Source organism: Stegostoma tigrinum, chromosome 21 (assembly GCF_030684315.1).
Source record: "Stegostoma tigrinum isolate sSteTig4 chromosome 21, sSteTig4.hap1, whole genome shotgun sequence".
NCBI lineage: Eukaryota > Metazoa > Chordata > Chondrichthyes > Orectolobiformes > Stegostomatidae > Stegostoma > Stegostoma tigrinum.
In genome coordinates, this window is record NC_081374.1 from 12,414,104 (window position 1) to 12,440,344 (window position 26,241).

Below are 26,241 nucleotides of genomic sequence, written 5' to 3' on the forward strand. Positions count from 1 at the left end.
CAAGGTTGGAGTGGCCAGGGAAGTAATAAAGCCATGTGAATGTACACATTTTCAACCAAAAAAAAGGGAGTTGGGTTTCACGGGAACCAATGCTGAAAACTCTCCCAAGTTTCTGAAGATCATGGGGTGTTTTTTGTTCACTCATTTTATGTCAGTGTCACTTATCAGCCAGCAAATATTGCCCATTCCTAGTTGCTCCCAAAGGTGGTGGTGAGCTGCCGCAACTTGCAAAAGGTACGTGACGTCTGCATCACGCAGATGCCGACTTACGTTAACCATATACGTGGTAATGATCACTTCAACAGACTGTGTTCAGGCCAGAGGAACAGAAGTATCTTATTTGTTTTTTTAAATTGGAATGAAAGTGATACCCAGGACTGGATGCACAAAAAAATTCTCAATTCATTTGAACTTTTAATGAATGTTTTCGAAACAAAACCAACGTCTGTGCTGACGTGTTTCAGAAGACTGAGGAATGTAAGTTTCTTCATTATATCTTGTTGCCCCATCTGGCCATCTTATTATTGAATGGCCCCTTCATGAAGCGGTCAGATTTTATATATGCGGCAATCTTCTCTAAAGCCTGTAAAATTAAATTTTAAAAATTAGACATTTGAGAGCATAATACTGCATATTATGAAATGCCAAGTTAAAAGCATGAAGTGTGAAAGCACAAACAAGAGCTGAAAGTTCCTTTTTATGAAGCATCCTCATTACTGTCAGCTACTAAGTTTGGGAGCAAAAATTGGACTTCCCCACCCCCCAAAAACAAAAAAATAAATAAAATAAAATATTGGGGCAACACTAAAAATCTAATTTCAGCTATCACTGGTGAGCCAGCTCAGGGCTCAGGAAAGAAGATTGACTCGTTCAGCTATATGCTTTTATTCTTAAGCTATTCAAAATGGCACCAGATTGCAGCAAACAATTTTCACTGTATAGTACAAGTGACATACATCATTGATCATTGTAATTTTAGCTCCCTTCGAGTAGGGTTTAAGCTTTTGTTCAACACTTCTACAGCAGCAACAGCCAAGACCAGAAACTCAGCACTTAGGGAGCCAGCAGGGCGCAATATATTTCATAAAATCTACTTTGCATTATTGCTTCAATTCAGATACTGTATTTTATAAAAATTCACCTTCCCACATTACCTCCATCACCATGGGTCAGCAGTTCAACAATCCTCATTTCCACATCGTTACTTTTGAACTGAATGACTAAAATAAAGTCAATGCTTAAATGTGGCCAGTTCAAAATGCAGAAAGCAATATAACAAGAGATCTTGACTTGCAAAATAAACAGTGTGGAGCCGGAATGAACACAGCAGGCCAAGCAGCATCACAGGAGCACAAAAAGCTGACGTTTCAGGCCTAGACCCTTCGGAGAGGGGATGGGGGTGGGGGGGAAAAAAAAAAAAAAGAGGTGGACTGAAGATGGAGAGAAAACACAAGATAGGTAGAGAGGAGGAGAGTATAGGTGAGGTGAGGATGTAGGGAGGGGAATAGGTTAGTCCAGGGAAGATGGACAGGTCAAGGAGGCGGAATGGAGGTGGTAGGTAGGAAGTGGGGGTGCGGCCTGAGGTGGGAGGAAGGGATGGGTGAGAGGGGAAGAACAGGTTAGGGAAGCAGAGATAGGCTGGGCTGGTTTTGGGATGCGGTGTTGGGGGACGAAGACGAAGATGAGAAAGGGGAGATTTTGAAGCTTGTGGAGGCCCACATTGATACCATTGGGCTGCAGGGTTCCCAAGCAGAATAGGAGTTGCTGTTCTTGCAACCTTCAGGTGGCATCATTGTGGCACTGCAGGAGGCCCACGATGGACATGTCATCTGAGGAATGGGAGGGGAGGGGGGGGGGGGGGGGGGGGGGGGGGGGGGGAGTTGAAATGGCTCGCGACTGGGAAGTGCAGTTGTTTGTTGCGAACGAAGCAGAGGTGTTCTGCAGAGTGGTCAAGCGGAGGCTTAAAAACACAAGCTTCAAAATCTCCCCTTCCCCCACTGCATCCAAAAACCAGCCCAGCCTGTCTCTGCCTCCCTAACCTGTTCTTCCTCTCACCATCCCTTCCTCCCACCTCAAGCCACACCTCCATTTCCTACCTATCACCTCATCCCACCTCCTTGACCTGTCCATCTTCCTGGACTGACCTATCCCCTCACCTATACTCCTCCTCGCTACCTATCTTGTTTTCTCTCCATCTTCGGTCTGCCTCTCCCTATTTATTCCAGCTCCCTCTCCCATCCCCCTCTCTGATGAAGGGTCTAGGCCCAAAACGTCAGCTTTTGTGCTCCTGAGATGCTGCTTGGCCTGCTGTGTTCATCCCAGCCTCACACTGTTATTTTGGATTCTCCAGCATCTGAGTTTCCCATTATCATTAACTTGCAAAATTTTAGAACACCCCTCAAAGTCATATTTCAAAATACAGCCCTAGACTGTTCAACATGTTCTGATAGTTTGAGTAAAATCCTTTAAGTGCCAGAATATGTATTTAAATAAAACATGAGGATTAGACTCGGAGCTAAAACAAAAACACAATTGGTCTGTTAACCTCTTCCTGTGCTAGGATGGTGCAACTTCTGCAGACCACGACAACTATACAATTACTAATCAGATGAGGGCAATTCCAGATACTTAGGTAATTCAGTTCAGATCAGCATGCTGTTTTAACAATGTATTAACTGAATTAGAATTGTATTATTGCACAGCAATAAAGTCTTTTGCCCGTAAATGGCTGCAAGCCACATTTCTTACCTCAAAATGCTCAACGAAGTCCTTAAGGTTTTGAAACTCATCTAAACACTTGGGTTCAAACACACGATGCTCATCAAAGAGTTCATACATTAGAAAATCCACAAAGGTGATCTGTAGAGAAGTTAAAGAAAAATTTAAAAATAGGTCGAGGCTTGCAATGAGATTCTGAATTCATTTAAGTGAATAAAAGGGGCTTATCCTCAGGTAAACAGCATAAAAAAAAAAATTTATAACACTGCCAAAATCTACAGGTTAAAAAACTCAACTGAACATGATAAGTCCAAATTAATTTCTTTATCTAAAAGTTGCACATATTTAGTTGGTTTTATTTCATCCACAGACAATGGGCAAGATTAAAAGTCCAATGGGAAGAAGTGAGCACCAAGATAGTTCTCGGCAACGTGTCATTACGAACTGCTGGAGTAAGTGGGACATGAACCAGGCAGGATGTGAAGCTGGGCCTCCTGGCTCTGAGATTGGGACACTCCACCACATCATGGGAGCACCACAACCACACCACCCGCGGCCCCCCCCCCCCCCCCCTCCACCCCCCAACCAACCTCCATTGTGAGCACAAGTATTGGATTCCAAACCCTGTAATTCAACACAAAGAGGCAATACAGCCCATTGTACTCTGCATGTTTTCTCCAAGCAATTTAATCTTTTTCCAAAGAGATGATATTTTCTACTCAACAGTTCAGAGCTATCATTACACACCTCTGGAGCAGATGGGAATCAAACTGGAGAGCGTGTGCGTGTGCGTGTGCGCGCTCAGAGGCAGGGGTACTATCACTGCACCATAACAAAGCCCCTTGAGTGTACAACCCTGTCTCCAGTATTTTCAGGGACCAATGTTCTTCCAGGAAAGGGAAACAGCTTCAAGAAAAGTGGTGATAACTGAAATACCTCCAGAGGGCAGTATCCTGTCACCAAGTCACCCCTTATTCACATGTGCACAATACATAGTCTCTGATCAGGCAGCTCAAAAGAGAGCCTCTGGAGTCCCAAGCATGTCTCAATTTATTCACAGCACCCAAAATCCACAAGCACACAATTACCAAAATCTTATTCAGGTACTGATCTTTTTAAGAGTTCTGGGATTAAAGCATTTGTCCAGCAACAATCAAACAAGGAATATCAGAAAGCCTAGACACAGAACGGGCTAGGAGGAAAAACAGCAAAAAGTAAACAGGATAAACATTTAACCAAGGCTGTAGCTGGCACTTTAACAGGGAATGTTCTAAATGTTGGTGTATCGTTAAAGTGGCAAGCAATGCCACAAGATATTAATATAGTTTTGTTCAACAACAGGTTTTGGATGCTTTGGAGAGCTGACAGTCTTGAATTCATTACCCTCTAACGAGTCCAGATCTGCCTGGGGGCAAGGTATGGCTGGAGGAGCGAATGCCAGACACACACACACACTCCTTAACTGAAAAGGAAAGGCTAAAGCATTGTAAATCCATAACTGTTTTACCGCGACCAATAGTATAGCTTCTGTTTTGCTGCACCCAAAGTACTGAACTCTTTTTTTAAAAAATTCAGTTGGTGACAGTCCCTAGATGTCTGAGAATTTAACAATAATCTGCCTTAGTGAACCACTGAAGTCCATTTGGTGTACAGATAGCCACAATACTTTTAGAGTTTAATACACACAGCTACTGAGCATTGGTGGTGGAGGGAGTCTTTGTGCAGGTAGCGCCAATCAAGCAAGCAGGCTGCTTTATCCTTGATGGTATCAAGCTTAGAGTGCTGTTGAGGCTGCACTCATCCAGGCTGCTTGGGAGTATTCCATCACACTTGACTTGTGCCTTGCAGATTGGAATCAGGGCTTGGGAGTTACTTGCTGCGGGGTTCCTAGTTTCTGCCCGGCTCTGTAGTCAGTGGCCAAGGAGCAAGGATTAGATTGTCTCTTGTTGGAAGTTGACATTTCTTGTTGTTTACATGGCGCATGTTTCTTGGATATTATCCCAGTCTTACTGCATTTGGACAGTATGTGGGAGGAGTTATGAATGGTGTTGGACATTGTCAAAGTGGGGACGTGCACTGCCTAGTCTGATGGGAGGAAGGGTCATTGAAGCAGTTTTTTGTTTGAAGAGACATTGATCCCCTAACTAGTGAATGAATTCACTGGCTAGGCAGTATTTGTCAACCATCCCTAATTGCCCAGAGGGCAGTTCAGAGTCAACCACATTGCTGTGGGCCCAGAGTCACATGTAGGCCAGACCAGGTAAGGATGGCAATTTCCTTCCCTAGAAAAAAAAAGGGACATTAGTGAACCAGATGGGTTTTTTTTTAAACCCCCTCCAATCAAATTGTTTTCCTGGTCATCATTAGACATTTAAACTTAAATTTTTTTTCAAAATTCAATTCAAATTCCACAATCTACCTTGGCTGGATTCGAACCAGGTCCCTAGATTACTACCTGGGTCTCTGGTTGAACAATCCAGTGAAAATACCACTAGACCATCACTGCCCCTTGATGATGGTTAGGCCTCAGACCCTATCCTGAGGAACAGCTGTACAGATGTTCTGCAGCTGAGATGACTAACCTTCAACACAAATTATCTTCCCATGTGGGAGTTATGACTAACTAACAGATAGCATTCCCCAAGTCCCATAAATTCCTGTTTCATTGGGCTCCTTTATAACAAGGAGCCTGGCTATGGTATCAGTTCATTCACTTACACCTCTCTGGAGTTCAACTCTTGCATATAAAATCGAACCAAGGACAAAATGAAGTCAGTAGCTGAGTGACCATAGCAGAACCCAAACTAAGCATTTGCGAACAGGTCGTTGCTAAGTTCTGCTTGATCAGACATGGTGACAGCTTCTACAAAAAAAATTGCTGAGCTAAAACAAAGACTGGAAGGAATGAGCCAGATTGGAATGTCCTGCTCTGTGTACAGAATATAGCTGGACAATTTTTGACAGTCAGTGTTGAAACTACACTGGAACAGTGGCTATGAGCATGGCTACTCCTGGAGCACAAGTCTTCAATACTATTGCCAGGGTGCTGTCAGGGTCCATATCCATTAGGTATCCAATTCCTCCAACATTTCTTGACATCACACAGGAGTGCATCAAATTGCCTGAAGACTGGTGTATCTGTGCTGCTGCAGACTCCCAGGAGAGAAAAAAGACGACTGGATGAGATGGATCATCCAGTCAGCTTATCGTGAACATTTCAGCCTTCTCTTTGCATTCACGTGTTGGGCTGTATGGGAATATTTGAGGAGCCCCTCCCTCTAGCAAGTTGTTCAATTGTTTACCACAATTCACAGCTGGACAGCCAGCTTTGATCTGACTTGTTATTTGTGGAATCACTTAGGATTTTCTCATAACACTACCAGAGGCAACTGGTGTTTCAGAACAGACTGCCAAATGGAGAAGTTACCATATTTACAGAAATATGGTGTTTTAGTCCTGTGTCAGTGGAACTTCGTTGTTCAACTTCAAAAGAACCAAATTACAGCCGTAACTGAACAACCACTAAAAAACCAAACAGACAAGCGTTGGGTCTCAGTGTAGTGACTGAGGAAACAAACTTACCTTGTCACCTGCAAACCAAGGTCTTTTCCCCAGAAAGTCAGAGAACTGCTTCAATATGCTTGACAGGCCTTTCAGATAGTCAGCCTTCAGGTCTTCCTGCAACAAGTTAGACAAGAAATTGTTACTTTCTCATATCCTGTGAACCAGATTATCTTCTGAACGACAAACATGTGGTTGCACAAAGGTCATCACCTTGCAAATACTAAAGTTTCAGGAATCCCACTTTAGAAAGGGGCCAAACAAAAGTCTGAACGTAGCTAGGAATTATTCATCTGGAAATCGGCAACACTGTTCAGATGTAGAGAGGGTGAAAGCCCACTGTGTTCTCAAATTCTTTGCACAGGTCACCACAAAAATGTTGTTTAATAAAAAGGATCACAAAAGACAAAAAACTGCAACTTATAAAATATTTAATTCATGCTGCAAGTTAATCTGCCACATCCCATGACTCAAATGCTAGACCATATCATTCGAGAAAGTTTAATTACCAAACACAGCCTTCAGAGCTGAGCTGATCTAATCACCTAAGGCACATACACATAGCAATGCTCAATTCAAGGACAAGTTTCAATTTAGCACCCACTGGGAAACTGAATGAAATGAGTTCCTATTTATTGAACCAGTGGACAGAGTTGCAGCACCAGAACATTTACAGCCAGTCACTGAGAAGCAGAGTTCACTTGCAAAGACCTCTATTTCATCAGGACAACTTCCAGCTGCTTAAAACGTGGCAGGGCAACATTCCCTCATCCAGTATATGGCCCAGTGCCCAATATGTTACGTGGAGAAAACATGCCAGAGTTCAAAAGGGATAATACTGACGATTGCATTAAGCACCTGTGATAAGGTTACGTTGACTAGTTGGGTGAACAGCTTAGGTTCTCAAAAAAAAGGGGAGGTCAGACCCATCCAGTTCCTTCTCAGTCTGTGTTACAATGTCGATCAGAACTGGCACATGGTTGCTAATATGCAATAAGTGTGCATCTTGTTTAAGACACAAAATTCCTTCCCACTGGGTTACTGAAGTGGTTTTCCTTCACCAAACCAGCTCAAGTAGGCCCTCTAGACTACTACCCTAAAAAAGAAAATGATGCCAACAAGCTAACGCCATGGTGAACAACAGTGCAGGCAGCTTTATGCAAGCTGGAGGTCTGCAGTGAGGAATGGTCATACAACACTAAATACATTTAAACCACTCCTTAAGCAATCAGTGTTCATCTTTGCTTGCAGGAACAAAAAATAAATTTGCACATAATAATGTTGCTGCACTCAATACAACTCAGACCACAAAAGCTTCCTCTGGAGGTAGAGTCAGAAGCACCAGTTAAACAGCTAGCTTCAAATTCTAGTCAGCTACTGTCCTCCATTCGTGTGCTTGAGAGAGAGTGGGCATTTGCCATTTGTTATGCTAAATCTGGTCACATAGAATGGTCCACCTCTTTTCACTTAAAATTAGAAGGGAGACTAAGAAAAAAAATGACATTTAGACAATAGGTGTAATTGGAGCACTGCTTCATGTACCTAACTCAATGATGACGAATACATAGATGTGTTAGACTGCAGTTTGAGGTGCACAGAAATCTACAGAATCTTTCCCCACATCTCTTAAACTAAGTATGGTTAAACTTCTTAGTAAACCTGGAGAAGGCTCAATCACAACTGAATGCTCAGTTCAAGTCCGTGGGTGGGCTGAACATCCTGCCATGCATATTCCTGTTGCCAAGGAGCAAACAAACAGTCTCCTTGTAAGTGTATAAAACTGTATGTACACACATATGCATATACAAAAAACAAAATCAACCCAGTGAGTTAGTGTGGTGGCTCCAGTATCATCAGGTATTACATAGCCTTTTCTATACCAGGAATGATTGTGTGTAAGTTCCCAATCATTCACAACACCTGAAGGAAATCCAAAGCATCCAAAAGCAAAGCTCATGGTGAGTTTTCTGCAGTAATTACTCTTAAAAACACTGATCATTTCTTTCAATTGAGTGGTGATTGAGCAGGACGATGAAGTATAATGAGAATACATACACGCTCATAATATCACTAATCTGACACGAATAGCTGTATGCTATCAAGATTGACGAGCCAGGAAATGGTAGAAAGAGGTACTGAAGAATCATCATCAAAGACCAGTACCTACAGCCAGACAATAGTCACTTAGACAAATTACGACAAAAATGCAACAGACTCCAGAGTAGGGATGCATGGAAGCATCCTCAATAGCACAGGATAGACACTGACAGCCCACACCTCCTACCAGGCAGAATCCATGAAGACCAACCTATACAAAATTAGAGCCATGGAAGCAGCTCGAGCTGAAATTAAGTTACCGTGTGAAAAGTTAACATTTCTCTTTCCACACATTGCAGACTTGATCATTCTGGTACTTTCTGCTTTTGTTTAAGTTGCATTACATATGCAGCAAGGATTTTACATACTGTGTAAAAAGGAGGTTAACAGCACCATCCAGTGGCTGCAAGTCCTGGATGTGTTTCCATAATAGCAGTAGTTAATTCAAATCAGTAACGGCTTGCTTTCACAAAAGGACATCAAACACTGAAGGAGATCCAAGGGCAAGGTGATTAAAAATTTGGAGCGCGCAAGAGAGAAGACATCAAGGGAGGGCAATCCAGACCATAAGACCTAGACACAGCTAAAAAGTACAACCAAATGAAGGAACAATAAACTTCAGGCATGTTCTAGGTCCAGAGTCAAAAAACAGCAGAGATTTCAAAAGGATTGTCAGGAGAGAGGAGATGAAAGACGTAGGGAAGGGCACGGTCACAAACTTTAAGCAGAAAGATAAATTTGGTGAAAAAAAAGGTCAGTGTTAATTTATTTCAACCAACACAAAATGGTTCAAAAGTTGACAAATTCTCAGGCTGTGATGATCCCCATCTCGGAGGAGTTTTGAAAAAAAAAAAGTGGCTTTTAGAGGAAGTAGACGATCTTTCAAAATTCCACAAATCAGAACAGTGTCCAGGGACAGGAAGGTCCCAACTGTAACCTCATTGAGCAAAAGAACAGACAGGCATAAAGGAGCTAAACACCTGCTAGCTTGTCATTTTCCATACAACTGATGCCATCTATTATAATGGACATATTAACAGCACAATTCCAAAATAATGATCTGATTGGGCATAGTCAACATGGCTTTATAAGAGGGAAATCATGTTGTACAAACCTCCAACAGGATCTTACTTGCAGACTATACAAGGAGGATATTATGTGGATAATCAGAAGGCTTTTGCTAAGGTCCAGAGTTGGTCAACATAATTACAACACATGGATTAGCCGCAGATGAAGGATCGGTAAGCCAAAAGCAAGCAGAGGATAGCAATAAGTGATTTGTTTCAATGTCAGACACCTTGAGAAGCAGTGCTTGGGCTCCAGGTGTCACAATCTAAACTCAAATGATTTGGATGTGGGGATCAAATATAATATTACCAAGTTTATGATTGACTCAAATCCATTCCTGGGATTTCTGAGGGTGGCGTACAGAGAGGCTTCAAGACGATGTAGGCTGATTGAGTGCTTGGAAGGACACAGTAGATTGGAATATTATGGGGTGGAACATGAATCAGCTTTGTGCTTGTACCACAGTATTTCCTATAAAATGGAGAGAAATGGGAGAGCACTGGTTCCAAAGAGATCTGTGGGGTCTTGGTCAGAAGTCACTGAACGCTAACATTGATCTGCAACAAGCAGTTAAGACAAATGGTGTGTTCATCTTTATTGTAAAGTGACTCAAGCACAGGAATAAATACATCCTGTTACAATTGTCTAGGGCACTGGTGAGACCACACCTGAAGCACTGTCAGGACTGACCTGCCAAATGTGGAGGTGCAATGAGCTCCCAAGCAAATATGTTGACCAGGTCATTTTTCATTCTATTACTTTCCCCAACCCCATGTATAAGTCACTGGAATCACCAAAGTAGTAGAGAAGTGAAATCAGAGACTACGGAAAAGCTCAAAAAGTTGCAGTGGGAGCCTAACTTTAAAGTGGATCACCACAACATGAAAAGCCAGTCCAAAGATGTGCAGGTTAGTGGGCTAGCCATGCTAAACTGCTCAGTGCCCAGGGATGTGCTGGCTAAACATGACAAATGCAGGCTTGTGGTATTTGGGTGTATCAGGTTGGGGGGATGCTGTTTGGTGAATTGATGTGGACTCGACAGGCCAATTGGCTTGCTTCTACACTGTAGGGATTCTATGATTCTTACTCAAAAAAATCAAGAATGGACTGAAATAGGGACTGCTTTTTTCAAAAAAGAAAAAAGCAGTATACAAGCTTGCCTTCAGAACTAGCACAAATCTGTGCAAGAAAGAGCCTGTACAAAAAGGAGGAAGGTTCAGCGATAAACCACCACCCCGCTTTAACCTAGCGGTTGTAGCAGAGGATTCCAGAACATTCTTCTAGGCTCAGTTACAAACGATGCTTTGTGCACTGGTGGCCTTGTCCCCATCACTGGGGTAAGATCTCTTGTACAAAAAAGGTCCATTTCCACAGCCCCAAAATCAGAGACAAAACCAGAAACAGAGATCCCACACTAAATCAGCGACTGAGGGAAATGTACCATCACTGGGCCCCAGACCAGGTCTCAGTGAAAATGAGCCAATGCATGGAGGGAGAGAGAAACATGGCAGTCTGTCCCCAGTTCAGTATGTGCAACTGGTCTCTTGACAAGACTACAATTAGCAAGAGCAAGAATAGGGTATTCAGCCCCTCGTTGAATGGTGGAGCAGACTCAAGACCAGAGTGAGCTGACATTAGTTCTGAGGAAGGGTCACCAGACCTGAAACATTAACTTTTCTCCTTCACAGATGCTGCCAGACTTGGAGCTTTCCCAGCAACTTTGTTTTTTGTTCCTGACATTAATCATGTGCACTGTGCTACCCTTTCACCATAACCTTTGGCTCCCCACTGATCAAGAGTACATCTATCTCTGCACAAGGACTATGTCCCTGCAGCTCTGTGACAAGGAGTTCTAGAGGCTCAATAAATGGATGAGAGAGGAATTTCTTCCGAGACCAAACTCTCCCAGGAGGAAGAGACATCCTCAATATTTACTGTCAAGCTCCTTAAGAATCCTATACATTCCAATGAGCTCACCTCACATTCTTAAACGCCAGTGAGTAGAGTCCCATGGAGATGAGAGATGAGCTGGAACAGAGAATTTTTCCACAGGATATGGCAACACGGTGGAACTTCATGTTAAAAACACCAAGAAGAAAAGGCCAGAGGGGGCTGAAAAGGAGACAAATCCCCTCAACAATGTCAAAAAAAAAATGCAGGTACTAGTTATTACTAGAACACAGGCCTTACACTGCTTCAAGAAAGTGTTGTCACTGTTCCCTTAAAAGAACAATATTCCAGGCAATTCTAACAGCATCTTTGAAATTCGGCTGCAATGCTGCGGAAATGGTGAGTAGTTTCAGCAATCTTTTCTAGTGCCCAAGCCTACAGCATATTTACACACATACTTTTGCCTCTAAAATCACACGAGACCGAAACCCTACTCAACAGCTACATCGGATACTTCAGGTTTGTTTTTCCTTGTAGTTCTTAGCCTTACAACTTTCAGCCTTTTCACTTGCAGACAAGAGCAACTGCAGCAGTGCCAAAGTAAAGATTATTCATCCCAGCTGCTCAGAGGTGAGTCCTAACACATCTGAGCAGCTAGGAGCTGGTAGCCTACATACAAGCCAATGTTTCAAGTAGGAAAGCAAGCTCTGTCAGACTTGCACAGGGAGGTAGTCACCAGGCTTTCCCTCGGCTGAAGTGGAATGACCTTGAAGACAAACCATTCACGGTTGGTAAAGAAAAGGCAGTCTCAAGGTGCCAGGCCAGGTGTCCCATAGCACCACTACTCTCTTACCTGGTATTACCAACACCCAGAGATGCTGCAAGCCAGGAGAGATGGAGACCGTGGGAAGCTGGGTTTAAAAAAAATTCACAATGGCTCTGCCAATAAGACAGTTCTGACCAAATATAAATTGTGTTTGAAACCAGCTTGTTTGGATGTGTCACAACATCTCCACACTGGTGGGTCTTGAAACCCAGCCTTCTAGCCCAAGGACAGGGATACCACCACAAAGCCAGAACAGCCTGCTAGAATGGCCTTCCCTAGTCTTTTTAATATTGGAAGTTGCTGACATCATTACCTATCAAATGTAAAGGAAATCAACTGGAAATACTAAAACAGACCAACATTCATGTACAAGTCTGATGAATGGACCCCTGACCCGAAACGTCAGCTTTTCTGCTCCTCTGATGCTGCCTGGCCTGCTGTGATCCTCCAGCTCCAGAATGTTATCTCTGGCTCCAGCATCAGCAGCTCTTACAAATCTCATCATGGTTACAAGTCTCCAGTTTTGATTCATTCCTTCAGGTGGAAAGTGGTGTCATTAATACATCACTAAACAAAAAAGTTTGCAATTTGCAGGGTGCAGTTTGCTGGTCGATTGCAGTGACTAAGACAACTCGATTGCATCAATGTAGCAAATTCTAAAAATGAAACATCCAGCAAGTCTGTTGTTTGTTTTGTGATCCAAGATCACAAAATAAGCCATACTACACAGGCAGGAAAAATTAAAACAATCTGGAAAGCCAAACAGCCTGAGGGAGGTTCTTGTGGTTTCTGCAACACACAAATTCAGAGAGATTTAAAAAGGGGTACTCAAGTGTAGATTTTACAATGCCAATGAACTCAAGGGATAGCTACACATGGTTATTCCAACATCAGATACTTGTGCCTGGAGGATAAGAGATCAGACTACGAGCTGCTAACTGGCGCCGAAGGACAAAATCCTCAGTGTCTCAGACAGGACCCAATGGAGAAAAATCAGAGGTCTGCCTCAATAGGAATTATGAGCAACCAGCAACAAATTTACACCTAGACAGGTGAACCAGTTAAGAATAATTACAGAAGGTGACATAAAAATCAGAAACAGAAGCAAGAAATATGCAGGTCAAATCAATTCTCAGAATAAGTGGCAGCACCAAACAACCCATTCTGCTCTCCCCAATGTTAGCTGATTGACAGCCTCCTGTTTTACTGATCTATATCAATACTGTTTCAGTAGAAAGTGACAGCTTTTCAGCCATTTCTCCTCAGAATAAATATTACTAACCACAATTAAAAAAGAAACCATACAAACCAGCATGCATGAAGCCCACACAATACAAACATTTGTGATGCTGTGCCTGTGGGGGACACAGGCGAGTGCAAATGAGTGTGCATGTTGTAGTACACCCTCTGGGAGCTAAGCTTGCAGACTGTCTGTTCAGTGCAATTAATAGGACTGAGAAAAGGGCTTCAGTGAAAAAAAAAAAGTGTACCGAAACTGTTTAACACTTGGCAGACTGGAGAAGCAAGTTTATTTAGGATTAAAATGAAGGGGATTTACAAAGAATTTCCATACTGTTACAAATTTTAAAAACCACAAACAATCCTGCAGTGACAAGACTATACCATAGCCATCTGATTACTTAGGCAAGTCTGTGTCAGAGTGGTTAGTTCCAGTGAACAGGGGTTTGAAATAGAGGAGCAGTCAGAGGAGCTGGCCAGCCACCTGTCTGCACTTTACAGGGGCAAAGATATGGGCAATGGGGAAACAATTAAATGGTCACCAACCTTATACAGGCACCAGCCACATCTGCAAGTCAAAAGAAGGAAGCAATGATAGGACCCAAAAAAGGGAGAAAACCACATGTCACTGACGTTGTTAGGAAAGAAAGCACTGGGGAATCCAGCACAGCTCACTTGGTCGATCATTGATGTTCTGAATGATTGTAGTCATTGGCCAACCAAACTGTCAAATCATGATCAGCTATGCATCAGAGCAGCTACTTTTCTTTTTACGTGGACCATCCCAGCAGCACCTGCCACTAACAATAAATTACTGAACTAAAAACCCCCAACATGATTCTTTGGCAGTGACTCTTGTAAATGGCAGATAGCTATGGTGATTACTGTTTTAAGAATGGAGGCAAAACGTGTTCCAAGAATTACAGAAAACACAGCTACAAATCAGTGCAGGAAAATAAGCAGAATTTTTACTGAAGGAGAGAATGGAAGAAAATCTAGAAAGAGACAAATATGCATAGATTTCCACTTTGAAGTCTATCGTTAGAAAACATTTTAGAAAAAAGGGAGGAAAGACAAATTAGGAAATGATAGTGCCTCGTGATTTTAATTTAAAAACAAAGGTCAGAGACAAGTGATTGAATAGGTAATCAGTTGGCATTGGGGCAAAAAGCAGACAGAGTGGGTACAAAATGATGTTCCACAACCATCAGCGCTGGGACTACTTATCACATTTTACATGAAAAAAATTTATACTTGAAGTGAAAATTGCAATTTCTAAAAATTGTGGATGACACCAAACTGTTTTCTTTGGGAGGTGGCACAGTCAATGCCAAGGAGGACTGCAAAACAAAACACTACAGGAGGCCATTAATAAACAGCAGAATGAGCCAACCACAAAAAAATTCAGAGATAAGTGGGCAATTTTTATGTTGTAATGTGGCACAGGATCGAGGACCAAAATGATCTCAAAAGTACAAAAAAGTTGTACCATAGGTTAGCAAGCTGAGAAAGAACAAACTGATCACTAGATGTAATTCTCTTCTTGGAAAAAGTTCAAAAGTATACAACAGTCATGCTAAACCCACATTGAGTGTTCATGTGGCAACACGGAGTACAGCAGCAGAAGTGATCGCTATATTTTTTACAAAAGATGCCTTTTTATGTTTTTAGCCTTGTATAAGGGGAATACAGTTCAGTATTTGAGTTGTGTTCTGAATAGTGCTTTGCACAGTTTTAGCGAGGCCTCACTATTTTTATTCACCACTCCCTTTGAAATAAAGGCAAACATTCCATTGTTTTCCATATTACCCATTAGCATAGAGAGGTGACCTTATGTAGATCCTTAAGACTGTGAAACTAATACAAAGCAGATATTTCCGCTCATGGGGGACTGTATATCCAGAGGTTAATGTAGTCATCAAGAAACTCCATAGGGAATTCAGAAGAAACTTCTTTGCTTGAAAAGTGCCAAGAACGTGGAGCTCATTAACATAATAATTGGTTGAAATGAACTGTCTGGATGCATTTAAACAGTTACTAGACAAGCATTTCAGCAAGAAAATCTAAATGGCTATGATTAGTCAAATTTAGATGTGAAAGATGAGTTACAAGCAGAACACAAATCCTGGTAAAGAAGTGGTTAGGGCAAATAGTCTGATTTTTGTCCCATTTATCTTATACAAATAAAATTTGAGATCAGCACAGCATAATTGGAGACCTGTACATTAGAGAACAATTCATCCCCCATTCCCACCTTGTACATCTACCAAAGATGTAAAATTCAGTAACCGATTGCTGGAATAACAGAACTCACAAAGTCAGGGTCGTATGCAAGTCGGACAAAGCCCATGCGGAAATCCATCGCCTGGTTCTCCAACATATCCACCCGGATCTTTTCATCCTCTGTCTCACCCACTGCAAGCAGGAGGAGGTCAAACAGATTTATCCCAGTGAAAACAGAAAACAGAGTGGTACATGCACAAAACTACAGCAGGTAATATGACACCAAACTGAATATAGAAGAGAGTGAACATTTACATCTGATGAAGGGTCTAGGCCCGAAACGTCAGCTTTTGTGCTCCTGAGATGCTGCTGGGCCTGCTGTGTTCATCCAGCCTCACATTTTATTATCTTGGAATCTCCAGCATCTGCAGTTCCCATTATCTCTGAACATTTACATCGATTTTGTTACAGCATTGTTTAGTGTTAATTGAGTGGCATCTTGGTAGAGGTCCAAGTGAGATGGTGGCAGAATCAGTAAGCAAGTATGCCAAGGTCTGTCTCGATGTCAGCAGCAACTTGCATCAATTTCTTTTAGACTTTTCACAAGCACAGTCAGGAGAATCTTACTGTAAAAAGTGGCAAATTCCCAACTGCCAGTGACCTTTGAATGTTAAGTGCCTTGTAAGTGGCTAAACTTACCTAATTAATATTCAGCCTCCCATCTGACCAATGAAGCTTGGCAGGGAGAAAACTTGACAGAAAAACTAGAGTTAATTGTGTTGCGGATTCACCTCACCACCTGCTCCAAACAGTTTCCATGGGCAATAAATCCTGGCCTAGCCAGTGATTCCTACATTCCATGAATGAAAAAATTCAAAAGAATGCCTTTTTGTTTCAAAGCACTATTATTAGACAGGAATTTGACAGGCTTGGTCTGAGGCAATCACAATACATATTACTTTCCTGTTTAATAGGTTTCAGACAGAAATCGAAACAAAAATGTCAAAATGCATCTGACCTAGCAGCTGAGAGGGGAAATAATAATAATAATTTAAGTCTGATTTGCATCCTTGTTAGTGTATTTGCAAATGTGCATACTGCATTTGCTACACGTGAAGTTAAAATTTCAGCTGAAAGAACAAAAAAAAGTGTTCTTAGTGGATGCCATTAAATCTATGGAGGTTATCTGGGATGGCAGGCCAGGCAGCATCTGGAGGAAAGGGGCAGTCAATGTTTTGGCTATTACTCATTGATCTGTTTGGAAACCTGCAACTCACTTCAGCACTGTTCCACTTATAATATGAGTTAGTTTCTGATTGTAAGGAATTATCAGACTTGCATTGGAAGGGTTGAGAATTATTCAAATATTACTGCAGTTCTTGGATATTTACAAAATAATGAGACTGAAAAAGTAACTTTAAATTTAGTGTAAAAATATTTTCACAAATCAGATAGATTTAGAAAAAACCAAATCAAAAATACATTGCTTTTTTAAAAAAATATGCATTTGTGAATGCTACAAGGTTAGCTGTACAGAAACACCAGATGAATTTTGACAAGTTGCAAAGAAAAAGACCCAGGCTTGGAACTATTCAGCAGAGCTAACTTACCAAGCTTCTGTTTCCTTGCAATGTAACGCATAATCGCATTGCTCTGGGTAATTTTGACATCCCCATCAATTAAATATGGGAGCTGAAACAGAGTTTTCACATAATTATAGATGAGGACACAGATGCAATTAGCAAGAGATAAAACAAAAAAGGTTCTGCTATCATAATCTGCATTTGACAGGGGAAATTCTCAAGATCTTTGAACAGGTTGTTTGTTGAAATAAGTTAATATGCAAATCCATATTATTGCGCAGGCAATCTCAAACAACCATTCATTATTGTATTGATCCCTTTGATACATGAACACTGCCCTCAAAACTGGAAAATTAATTACCACAAAACTAGCAGATACTATTCAGTATACACCATTGGGAATTAACATACCATTCATAGGGAGATCAATGAGCTATTTATGATTTTTAAAAACAAAATAACAAAGTGATGTTTCTACAGCTCATTGTTTAAAGTGCAAGTGAGCAAGGTACTTTCAATATGGCTAACTAGTTGCTGTGTTACTTTCCATGTATTCAGCATTCACCTGTAGTTCAAAATCTCTCAGTAAGGAGATGGGGTGAGCACATTTTAAAATGGAATTTGAGATTGATAATTGCTTGCAATAGAAAGGCCAGATAGAAAATCAGTTATCTAAATGTGATGAACAAGAGAAACTAGATCCATTCAGTGGACTGGTAATCTAGAGGCAAAATCTAATGTATAGGTAGCATGGATTTGATTCTCACCTTGGGAAATGGTGAAATTTTAATTAAATAAAAACATGAAATTAAAAGCTAGCTTAATGGTGACCATGCAATTAATGTTGATAGCTATATACAAGCAAAAACCCACCTGGTTCATTAATGTCCTTTAGACAAGGAAATTTGCCTTTGCTTGGCTCAGCCCAAACGCAATAGCAAATGCACAGCAAACAGGCCAATTTTTAAATGCCCTATGGGGAATAACTGATACCCACATCCCATGAAAGAATTTTTTGAGAGGCTAGGATAATCACAAAGGAGTTTAAAAAAACAAATTACCTATTTTCAGGTTTTTAAGCCATCATTTTCCACAAAGGGCAAAGTCAGATTTGTGTCAACACTTACATTTGGGAAATCCAGTCCCAGCTTCGACTTCACATCAAACCAGCAACTTTTGTCATAATTTGGAGCTAGAAAACACCAAGACTGCATTAACATCTTGTACAATTGAAGCTCATGAATAAATCAGGCAGCTAAATACTCAATTTCCAAACCCTCAAGAGAAATATACAGATTAAAATAAAATACTTTTAAATTTTAAGAATAAAATCACAATTCATGCTTGACGTTCATCAGGTTACAAAAAATCCAAAATACTTCCCCAGCCCTGGTTTCCTTGACTTCATACTGTGAAACAAGCAAATGGGAAAAGTAGCAACTTGGTGCACATAGCTAAGGCAACATAGTAACATTTTATGGTATCAAAAGGTCATTTTAAAAAAAAGACAGGATAATCAGTTTCTATACCAATGTTGCAAAGTGATCAGGAGTTTAGCAAGCCAGAGCAAAAAAGTTATAATGTAACAGTTTTCTGATTGCAGTGTCACAGTAGATTCAAAATTCCTTTGATGTATTAGTTCATAGAACATGGATATCAGCAAAGTCAGCTTTTATTGCTCACCCCAAAGTATCATTGATGAGGGAGTGGTCATCTGCCTTTCTGAACTGTTAGGTGCACTCATGTGCAACACAATCCACTCTCCTGGCAATAAAAGCCAATGGTGTCTTTAAAAAAAAGTAAGGCTTTGGAGAGACTTCAAATTGGAGCTGTGTGAAGTTTTGATCTTCCTTTTTTACAGATCTCACAGCCTTAGAGGCAGCATCATGATGATTTACTCAATTGGGTCTTGCATGTTCGTATAACAAAAGGCCGATTTAAAAATAACAAAAAACCAGGCCTTTCTGGAGTTTGGAAGAATAGTGAGATGTAATACTTTCAGAATCTTCAATGCCCCTTGTGGGGGAATCCAGATGTGAGAAAGTCTCAGAATACAGGGCTGATTGTTTAAGATTGAAAGCAAGACTTTTTTCGGGGGGTTGAGAATCTTGTATTGTCAAGCCCACAGATGCTAATTTGTCAAAAATATTTAAGGCTGGAATAGACAGATTTATGGTCTATCAGAGAATTGAGCAAGATGGGGAGCTAAGCCTAAAGACCAGACCATGGTGAGAGGGGATAGAAGGGACAAACTTGCATCTTACTATTACCAAGTCTGAAAACAGGCTGGGTCTGAAAAACAGTGATCTCTGTTCCTGCACATTTCAGTGCAATGGCAGTCAGTTGCTTGCCAAGTCATACAAACAGCCAAAGGCCAAGAATAACCGCAACACAACATTGGGGACATGCCAGAGCAGGTGGTTCTGGAGTTCTCCAGCAAACCCAAACCACATTGAACACAATTAGGGTACAATAACCATACAAAATCAGGGGCAGGAATAGGCCACTCAAGCCATTAAACCTAGTCTTAAAATTCAGACACAAGGGGGAAACATCCTTCCCACATCCAAGGTGTCAACCGTCCTCAAAATCTTCTCTTTCGTTAAAATTGTCTCTTGATATTCTACATCCCAGCAAATTCAAGCTATCTTATCCAAGCTTTCCTCAAGACTACCCACACATTCCAGGCTTTAGCCTCAAACATTTTCCAAACAGCTTCCAGCACATTCACAGTAGAACATAAAACAGCACAGCAAAGGAACAGGCTGTTTGGCCCACAGTGTTGTGCCAAACATCATACCAAATTAAACTAACCCCTTCTATCTGCCACTGGTAGATATCACTCCATTCTTTGTTTATTTGTGCACTTCACTAAAAGCCCCTTAAACACCCCTATCATATCTGCCTCCATGACCACCCCAGTAGCTCATTCCAGACTCCTACCAGTCTGGAATAACATGCCCCTCATATCTCCTTCGAACTTTTGCCCTCTTATTTTAATGCATCCCCTAGTTTTAAGCATTTCAACACTGGGGAAAAAGACTGACTGTCAGCCAGACATAGCCCCCTCAATTTTATGTACCATCAGGTCTCCCCTCAGCCTCTGCTGCTCCAGCAGCAACAACCCTAATTTGTCCAACCCTCTTCTGGTTATTCAGGGCCCTGAGCTAGACAAAATTTCACATCATAAACAGACAAAAATTACCTTCTCCACATGAATACAACTTCTCTTCATACGCTGTTCCAGTATACTCCAAAAGTAAGCGGATTGGCTGTGCCAACTACAAAAAGAATTAAATCAGTGAAAGATTTTAGTGGAATTAACACTGTTACAAAATTGTATACAGTAATCTAGAGTCAGAAGGCAGGAAGCTGGAATTTGCTGTTTTAAAAAAACAGGGAGAAGACCATGTGGCTCCTTAAGAGGTAAAATACTTTTCTAAGCCTAAAGATTTATGCAGGTTTGTGTAGTGATGAGGTTTCCATTTCAAAGCTGGCTGTACATGTATCAATTGGCTGTGAGATTGGGGGACCTTAGGCATGTTTTGGCAACTAGCTAGAATCAGCCAATTAATTGAAACCAAGCATTTAGCAATTGAAAGCCAATTGCATTAGGATCTGATGGCTTTGCCAACCTTGGCCATTGTTTTGTAATAAAATTGATATGTCATCCAAGGTATACAAGGAGAGGGTTTTTGAAAAGTGAGGGAGAGTGCAAACTGCCATTTGAGAAATGAGCTTAGGGCAGTCACACAAAAAAGACAAGCTCTCTAAGAGAGCACTATCTTATCCACAAAAGGTATCACAGCACCTCTAGCCAAGAGACCTCTGAAGACTTCAGAGAAAATATTCCTCATAACCAGATCAGTGGAAAAAAGCTGTTTATGACTTGAGAACAGCAGAAGGATATGTGGACTTCGACAGATTAAGTTTTAATTTATTGTCTTATGACTGTTTATTGAGACAGCACACATGTAGAATTTGGCTCAGTTAGGGAAGAGCTGGTGGTTTGTGGGGCAGGGGGAATAGTTTGGTTTGTTCGTAATTCTGTCAAATTTGTTCATTGTTAGGGTTAAGTAAATAAATTGTTATTTGTTACTTAGAGTGACTAGAGATTCTCTTTCATTTAACCTCCAACTCTAACAGTTTAGGCGAGGCAAGGTGAGGTAAGCCTCTCTGGGTGTTTCAGGTTTAGTTATTAAAAGGCCTCCTCTACTCCCACTGTAGCAGAATGGGGCTTGCATTTTTGTTTAATTATCAGAGGAGTTGACCTCCCCTTCCTGACAATATTCAGGTAAAACAACAACAAAAGAAAAAACAGCAATGATCATTAAGGGCTCTTAAAGACAGTGCCATCTAAAAAGATTTTAGAATCATCTGTAACACAGACAGCTTTTATACAATTGCTCTGACCAAGATAGTAACAGTGTAATACAAAGACAAGTGAAGAGAAATAAACTCAGCAGGTCTGACAGCATCCGTGGAGGCTGAATATGCTTTCAGACAAATTAAGAGAATTATTGCTGCACTTGTTTCAAAAATCAGATAGCTTAAACACATGTAACTGAGAATGCACTTTAAGCAGATTATAGCAACGAGAGTCAAGACTGCATTTGTGAAACCACTCCAGATCTATTTTGGAAGCAGGCAGATTCAATTCAAATGGAGGAGTAGAGAATATTAATCCCTTTAATGTAGCACTCAGAATCCTGAACAATCTCCAATTATATTGTTTCTACATCTGGCTACATGGCACTATCTTAAACCACTGAAGAAGTGGGTACAGATTCAGGATTGTGAAAGGCAATGGTAAAAAAGTTGTGGACGATTATTTCTCAATACAGAAGAAAAAAATTGTACGTGTTGCTAGTAAGAGAGTTCAACAAGAGAGCTACACACCTAAAGTAATGCCAGCAGGTTCATTCTAAAGAATGGACTTGGAAAAAGCAAAAAACAAAATTGCTGAATCAAACCCTACAGAGGTTTTTGTTTAGAACGACGACACCTCTATCCAGAACAGAAGCAAAATACCAAAAAAAAAATCAGAAATACTTAGCAGGTCAAATAGTACCTGTGGAGAAAGTAAGAGATAATACTCAACACAAAATCCCAAAGATTGCTGAAGGAAAGTTGAAAAGTTAACTAAACTGAAGTTGCTGGAAAGACTCAGGTCAGGGGGCATCTGTGGTAGGAAAGTCAACAATTAGCTATGGGAGTAACCATATGCATACACACATCCACAGCATCTGCCGTTCTTTTTTGCCCTATCCAGCAGTTGAAAAGTTCAGTTTCTCTCTACAAATGCTTCCAGATCTGCTGAGCATTACCAACCACAAACACAGTGCTCAAGAAATTCAGCAGGCCCCCACTGAGTTTCAGACAAAATATTAACTGATTTTCCTCTCTACAAATGCTGCCAGACCCACTTAGTTTCCCCAGCATTGTGTTCCAGACCTCCAAACATAGTATTTTGCCTTTATGAATTTTACCAGCACTGCTGGTTTTAAAATGACTCAATGACACAATTTGAAAGAGGAACTGAAATCAGAGGGTGTCAGCAGAACTCTTAAATCAAGAAGAGTCTTGGCAAGATACTACCATAGCCATTTCACACTGGTCACTGAGGCCAAGAAAAATAAACACCCCAGTTACCAGGCAAATTTATACATTAGCTATTCCAGTAGTTACAACAGTGCAGGTCAGTTGGATGGCTAGCTAGTTGGCAATGCTAACAGTATGGTTTCACCAACAGTATGGTTTCAATTCCCCCACACCAGCTGAGGTTACCACGAAGGTCCCTTCTTCTCCACCTCCCCCTGATGACCTTCAGGTTAAAATACCAACTCCCTCACTCTTGACAGAGTAGTCTATGGCTTTGGCAAGTTTACCAGTAGTGACAGTGTAAAAATTGTTGTTAGTATGGGTGATTTATTTCTTAAAAACAAGAAAAAAGTGTCACACAGAAGCTGAGGATTACTTTGGTTGGCTCACATGGCCTGATGATCAAAGTTACAGTTTTCTATTCTACCAAGTCCTCACAGTTGGCACAATGAGATTTCTTGACACAAGCTGCAAACTTGGCTAATGTTTTCCAAACAAGATGGAAACAATGTAATACAAAACACACAGAATCCTGCATCTCAGTTCAAAAAGTTACAGATTTAAAACAGAGCACCCAGTTTACTGCCAACAGATAGAGACAGTAGAAACGACAACATTCACAGCAAAAACAAACAGGATAAATCCTTGTTCTGTCTGCAAAAAGATCACAATCAACACGAAATAAATATAACTGCAAACTTTAAACTCAAGATAAAATATCACTGCCACCAAGGAAATTAAAGAAGATTGTAGAATACCGTGAAGAACGTAGCAAAGACATGTGTGGAATTAAAGAAAATCTGATAGAACGAAAGCTGAATAAACTGGGTAGGTAGTAGGGTTAGCCCTAACAAGTAACTAAGATAGGCTGAATGGCGTTCTTCGACCTTTAGTATCTTGCAAACAATGTATTTGTTACCATCCTTGGGGATACTACTTTTGCTATCTTGTCATTTCAGTGCCACATCACTGGTGAAAGTTAAGCGTTCCCGTTTATTAAGCGGACTCCAGGAAATAGTTGCAGCGTGCTCGGTTAATATCGAAAACAGTCCTGGAGCTTTGATAACTTGCTCTTTGTGTTTGCAGCTTTTTTCCCGGTTTTGTTCGAGCTGCACGGGGAAGCAATTTCAGAGATAACGGGAACTGCAGATGCTGGAGAATCGAGATAATAATGTGGGAAACTGGGTGAACACAGCAGGCCAAGCAGCATCTGCTGTGTTCATCCAGCGTCACAATTTATTATCTTGGAAGCAATTTCAGAGTTTGGAACGGGGGTGGGGAGAGATAATCACACTTTGCAGCCGGCGGATCACTAAGAATATAAAACAGGAAAAGAAATTTGTGTGCTGGAAGTGTGAAAACACACAGAAGAGGGCTGGAGAAAGTCAGGAGGTCAGGCATTCTCCACGGAGACGGAAAACGGAGTCAAAATTTAGACAAAGGGTCATTGCTAGCAAGATCTGCTGATCCTTAGTCAGTGCAGTCTAAACTTTAACTTAGTTTCTCTCTCCCATGCCAGGCCTGCTAAGTTTCTCCAGCACTTTCTGCTTTGCCACTATTTCGGTCGCTCGGAGCAGCGGAGAGCTAACTTTGCAAACGGACAGCGAGAGAGAGATATGCACGCAGAATAAAGTTGAACCGGATTCATGTAAATTCCGGAGAGCGGTACAATTCCCTGCAGCAAAAAAAACCCAAACCCCCCCCCCCCATGGAAATTGCAGAAAACACAAAGCCAGACTTCCGCAACATCCCAGAAGCCGCGCTCATTTTGTTTTCTTGCAGAAGGGCCTAACTGTGAAAGCTGCCAGGAACCCCCAGACCACAAGAGCGCCGGGGCTGGGATCGTCTGGCCGGGCCACCACCCCCCTCTGCGGACTCTTACCCCGCGAATGTCCCAGTAACCAAGTATCATTGCCATATCCGAGCTCTCAGCTTCACAGCAGCAGCGTTCAATCCAAGCTGTGTCTGAAACACAATCCCACACCCTTTTATACCCACACTGCTTTATTACATCCCAGGTCAGCCACAGGGTGCGGCTCGTTTATCACTTGTTCCGGTTGTATCAGTGACGTTTTCATCCACAACCTTTGAGTTAATGTGCATTTCAATCTCGGCATTAAAAAAGAAAACGGACGGCTAAACAAAATGAACTTGTTCTTTTGAACTGTGCATTCTTCCAATTTCATCCCCATTTAAACATTATTTTTTAAAGGCTTCTACTCACCTAGAAGAAAAACAAAACAGCAAAATTAAATCATAAGTAATACATGCAGAGGAATGTATGGTGGAGCTCCTTTTTTAAATTTGATTTATTATTGTCACATGTACCTAAGCACAGTGAAAAGCTCTGTTTTGAGGGCAGTAGTACAGGCAGATCATACCACACAAGGTGCATGCACATGGGTACTAGTTCAGAGTGAGGAGTACAATGTTACAGCTGCAGGGAAGGTGCACAAAGAGCGAGATCAGCATTAAATTTAAAATTTGAGATTTAAAGGAAGATTGGAAGGATGAGAGAAAGACAATGGTGATATTAAGCAAAAAAAAGGTTTCAAGAGCACCGCAAGCCCTGAATCAATACCGCAATCAACGAAGATCAGGAAAATCTCTCTGCTGGATAGAGTGATAACATGCAGAAGGGAAGATTATTGTTGGTTGTTCATCTCAGTGCCTGGACTGAGTGACGTTCTCAGTGTGGTATCCTAGGACTCACCATCTTCATGACCTTCCATGGTAAGGTCAGAGGTGGGGATGTTCGCTGCGGATGGCACAATGTACAAAACCATTCATGTCTCCTCAGATGCTAATATCTGACCCCTAACACGACAAGACCACAGGACATCTGGATTCGGGCTGACAGCTGGTAAGAAACATTAGCGCCAAACAAATGTAAGCAATGACCATCTCCAGGAGAGAATCTAAAAAAGACTTTCTCTGATATTCAATGGCATTGGCTCAACGGATTCCTCATTATCAACATCCTAAAGGGTTACTGCTGCCAGAAAGTGAGCTGGATCAGCCATATCAATCATGTTATTTCAGAAAAGAGCAAGTCAAAGACTTGGAATTCTGCAGCAAATAACTCACTTGCTGACTCCTCAAATCATAACCATTATCTACAAGTCAAAAGTGTGATGGAATATGCCCCGCCTGCCTGGATGAGTGCTGCTCCAATAACGCTTGAGAAGGTTGACACCATCCAGGAGAAAGCAGCCTGCTTGATTCACACCACATCCACCGCCTTCAACATTCAATCCTCCATGCTAATGCTGCAGCTGCAGCGTGTACCATACTGCCAGACCTGCTGAGTTTCTCCAAGACCTTGTGTTTCTTGACTAGTTCGTGATAAGATAGAAAAAATGTTAGGACAGTTACTTATTTTTATCTTTAACAGATTTAAAAAGCTACAGACATAAACGATTCTGGGAATTAACC

At 41.3% G+C, this 26,241-nt stretch overlaps 1 protein-coding gene across 1 annotated transcript; it reads right to left on the minus strand.

Annotated features, from left to right (window-relative positions):
• Nucleotides 1-394: 394 nt before the first annotated feature.
• Nucleotides 395-24,831, minus strand: LOC125462985 (glutathione S-transferase Mu 3-like). Its single transcript, XM_048553558.1, has 8 exons — nucleotides 24,689-24,831; nucleotides 20,411-20,486; nucleotides 18,333-18,397; nucleotides 17,233-17,314; nucleotides 15,714-15,814; nucleotides 6,301-6,396; nucleotides 2,749-2,859; nucleotides 395-583 (listed from the first exon to the last, which is right to left on the minus strand). Exons 1-8 carry the CDS (start codon nucleotides 24,722-24,724, stop codon nucleotides 491-493), a joined length of 660 nt encoding a protein of 219 aa, XP_048409515.1. The 5' UTR covers nucleotides 24,725-24,831; the 3' UTR covers nucleotides 395-490.
• Nucleotides 24,832-26,241: the final 1,410 nt, after the last annotated feature.

What these genes read in the sequence shown, in the direction of transcription:
- LOC125462985 (XM_048553558.1), bottom strand. Translation starts at nt 24,724, where the DNA reads ATGGCAATGATACTTGGTTACTGGGACATTCGCGGG. An exon ending in TGCAAGGAAACAGAAGCTTG is followed by an intron (nt 15,815 to 17,232) that starts GTAAGTTAGCTC and finishes TCCTGCTTGCAG; the next exon opens with TGGGTGAGACAGAGGATGAA. An exon ending in ACTTCGTTGAGCATTTTGAG is followed by an intron (nt 584 to 2,748) that starts GTAAGAAATGTG and finishes TTAATTTTACAG; the next exon opens with GCTTTAGAGAAGATTGCCGC.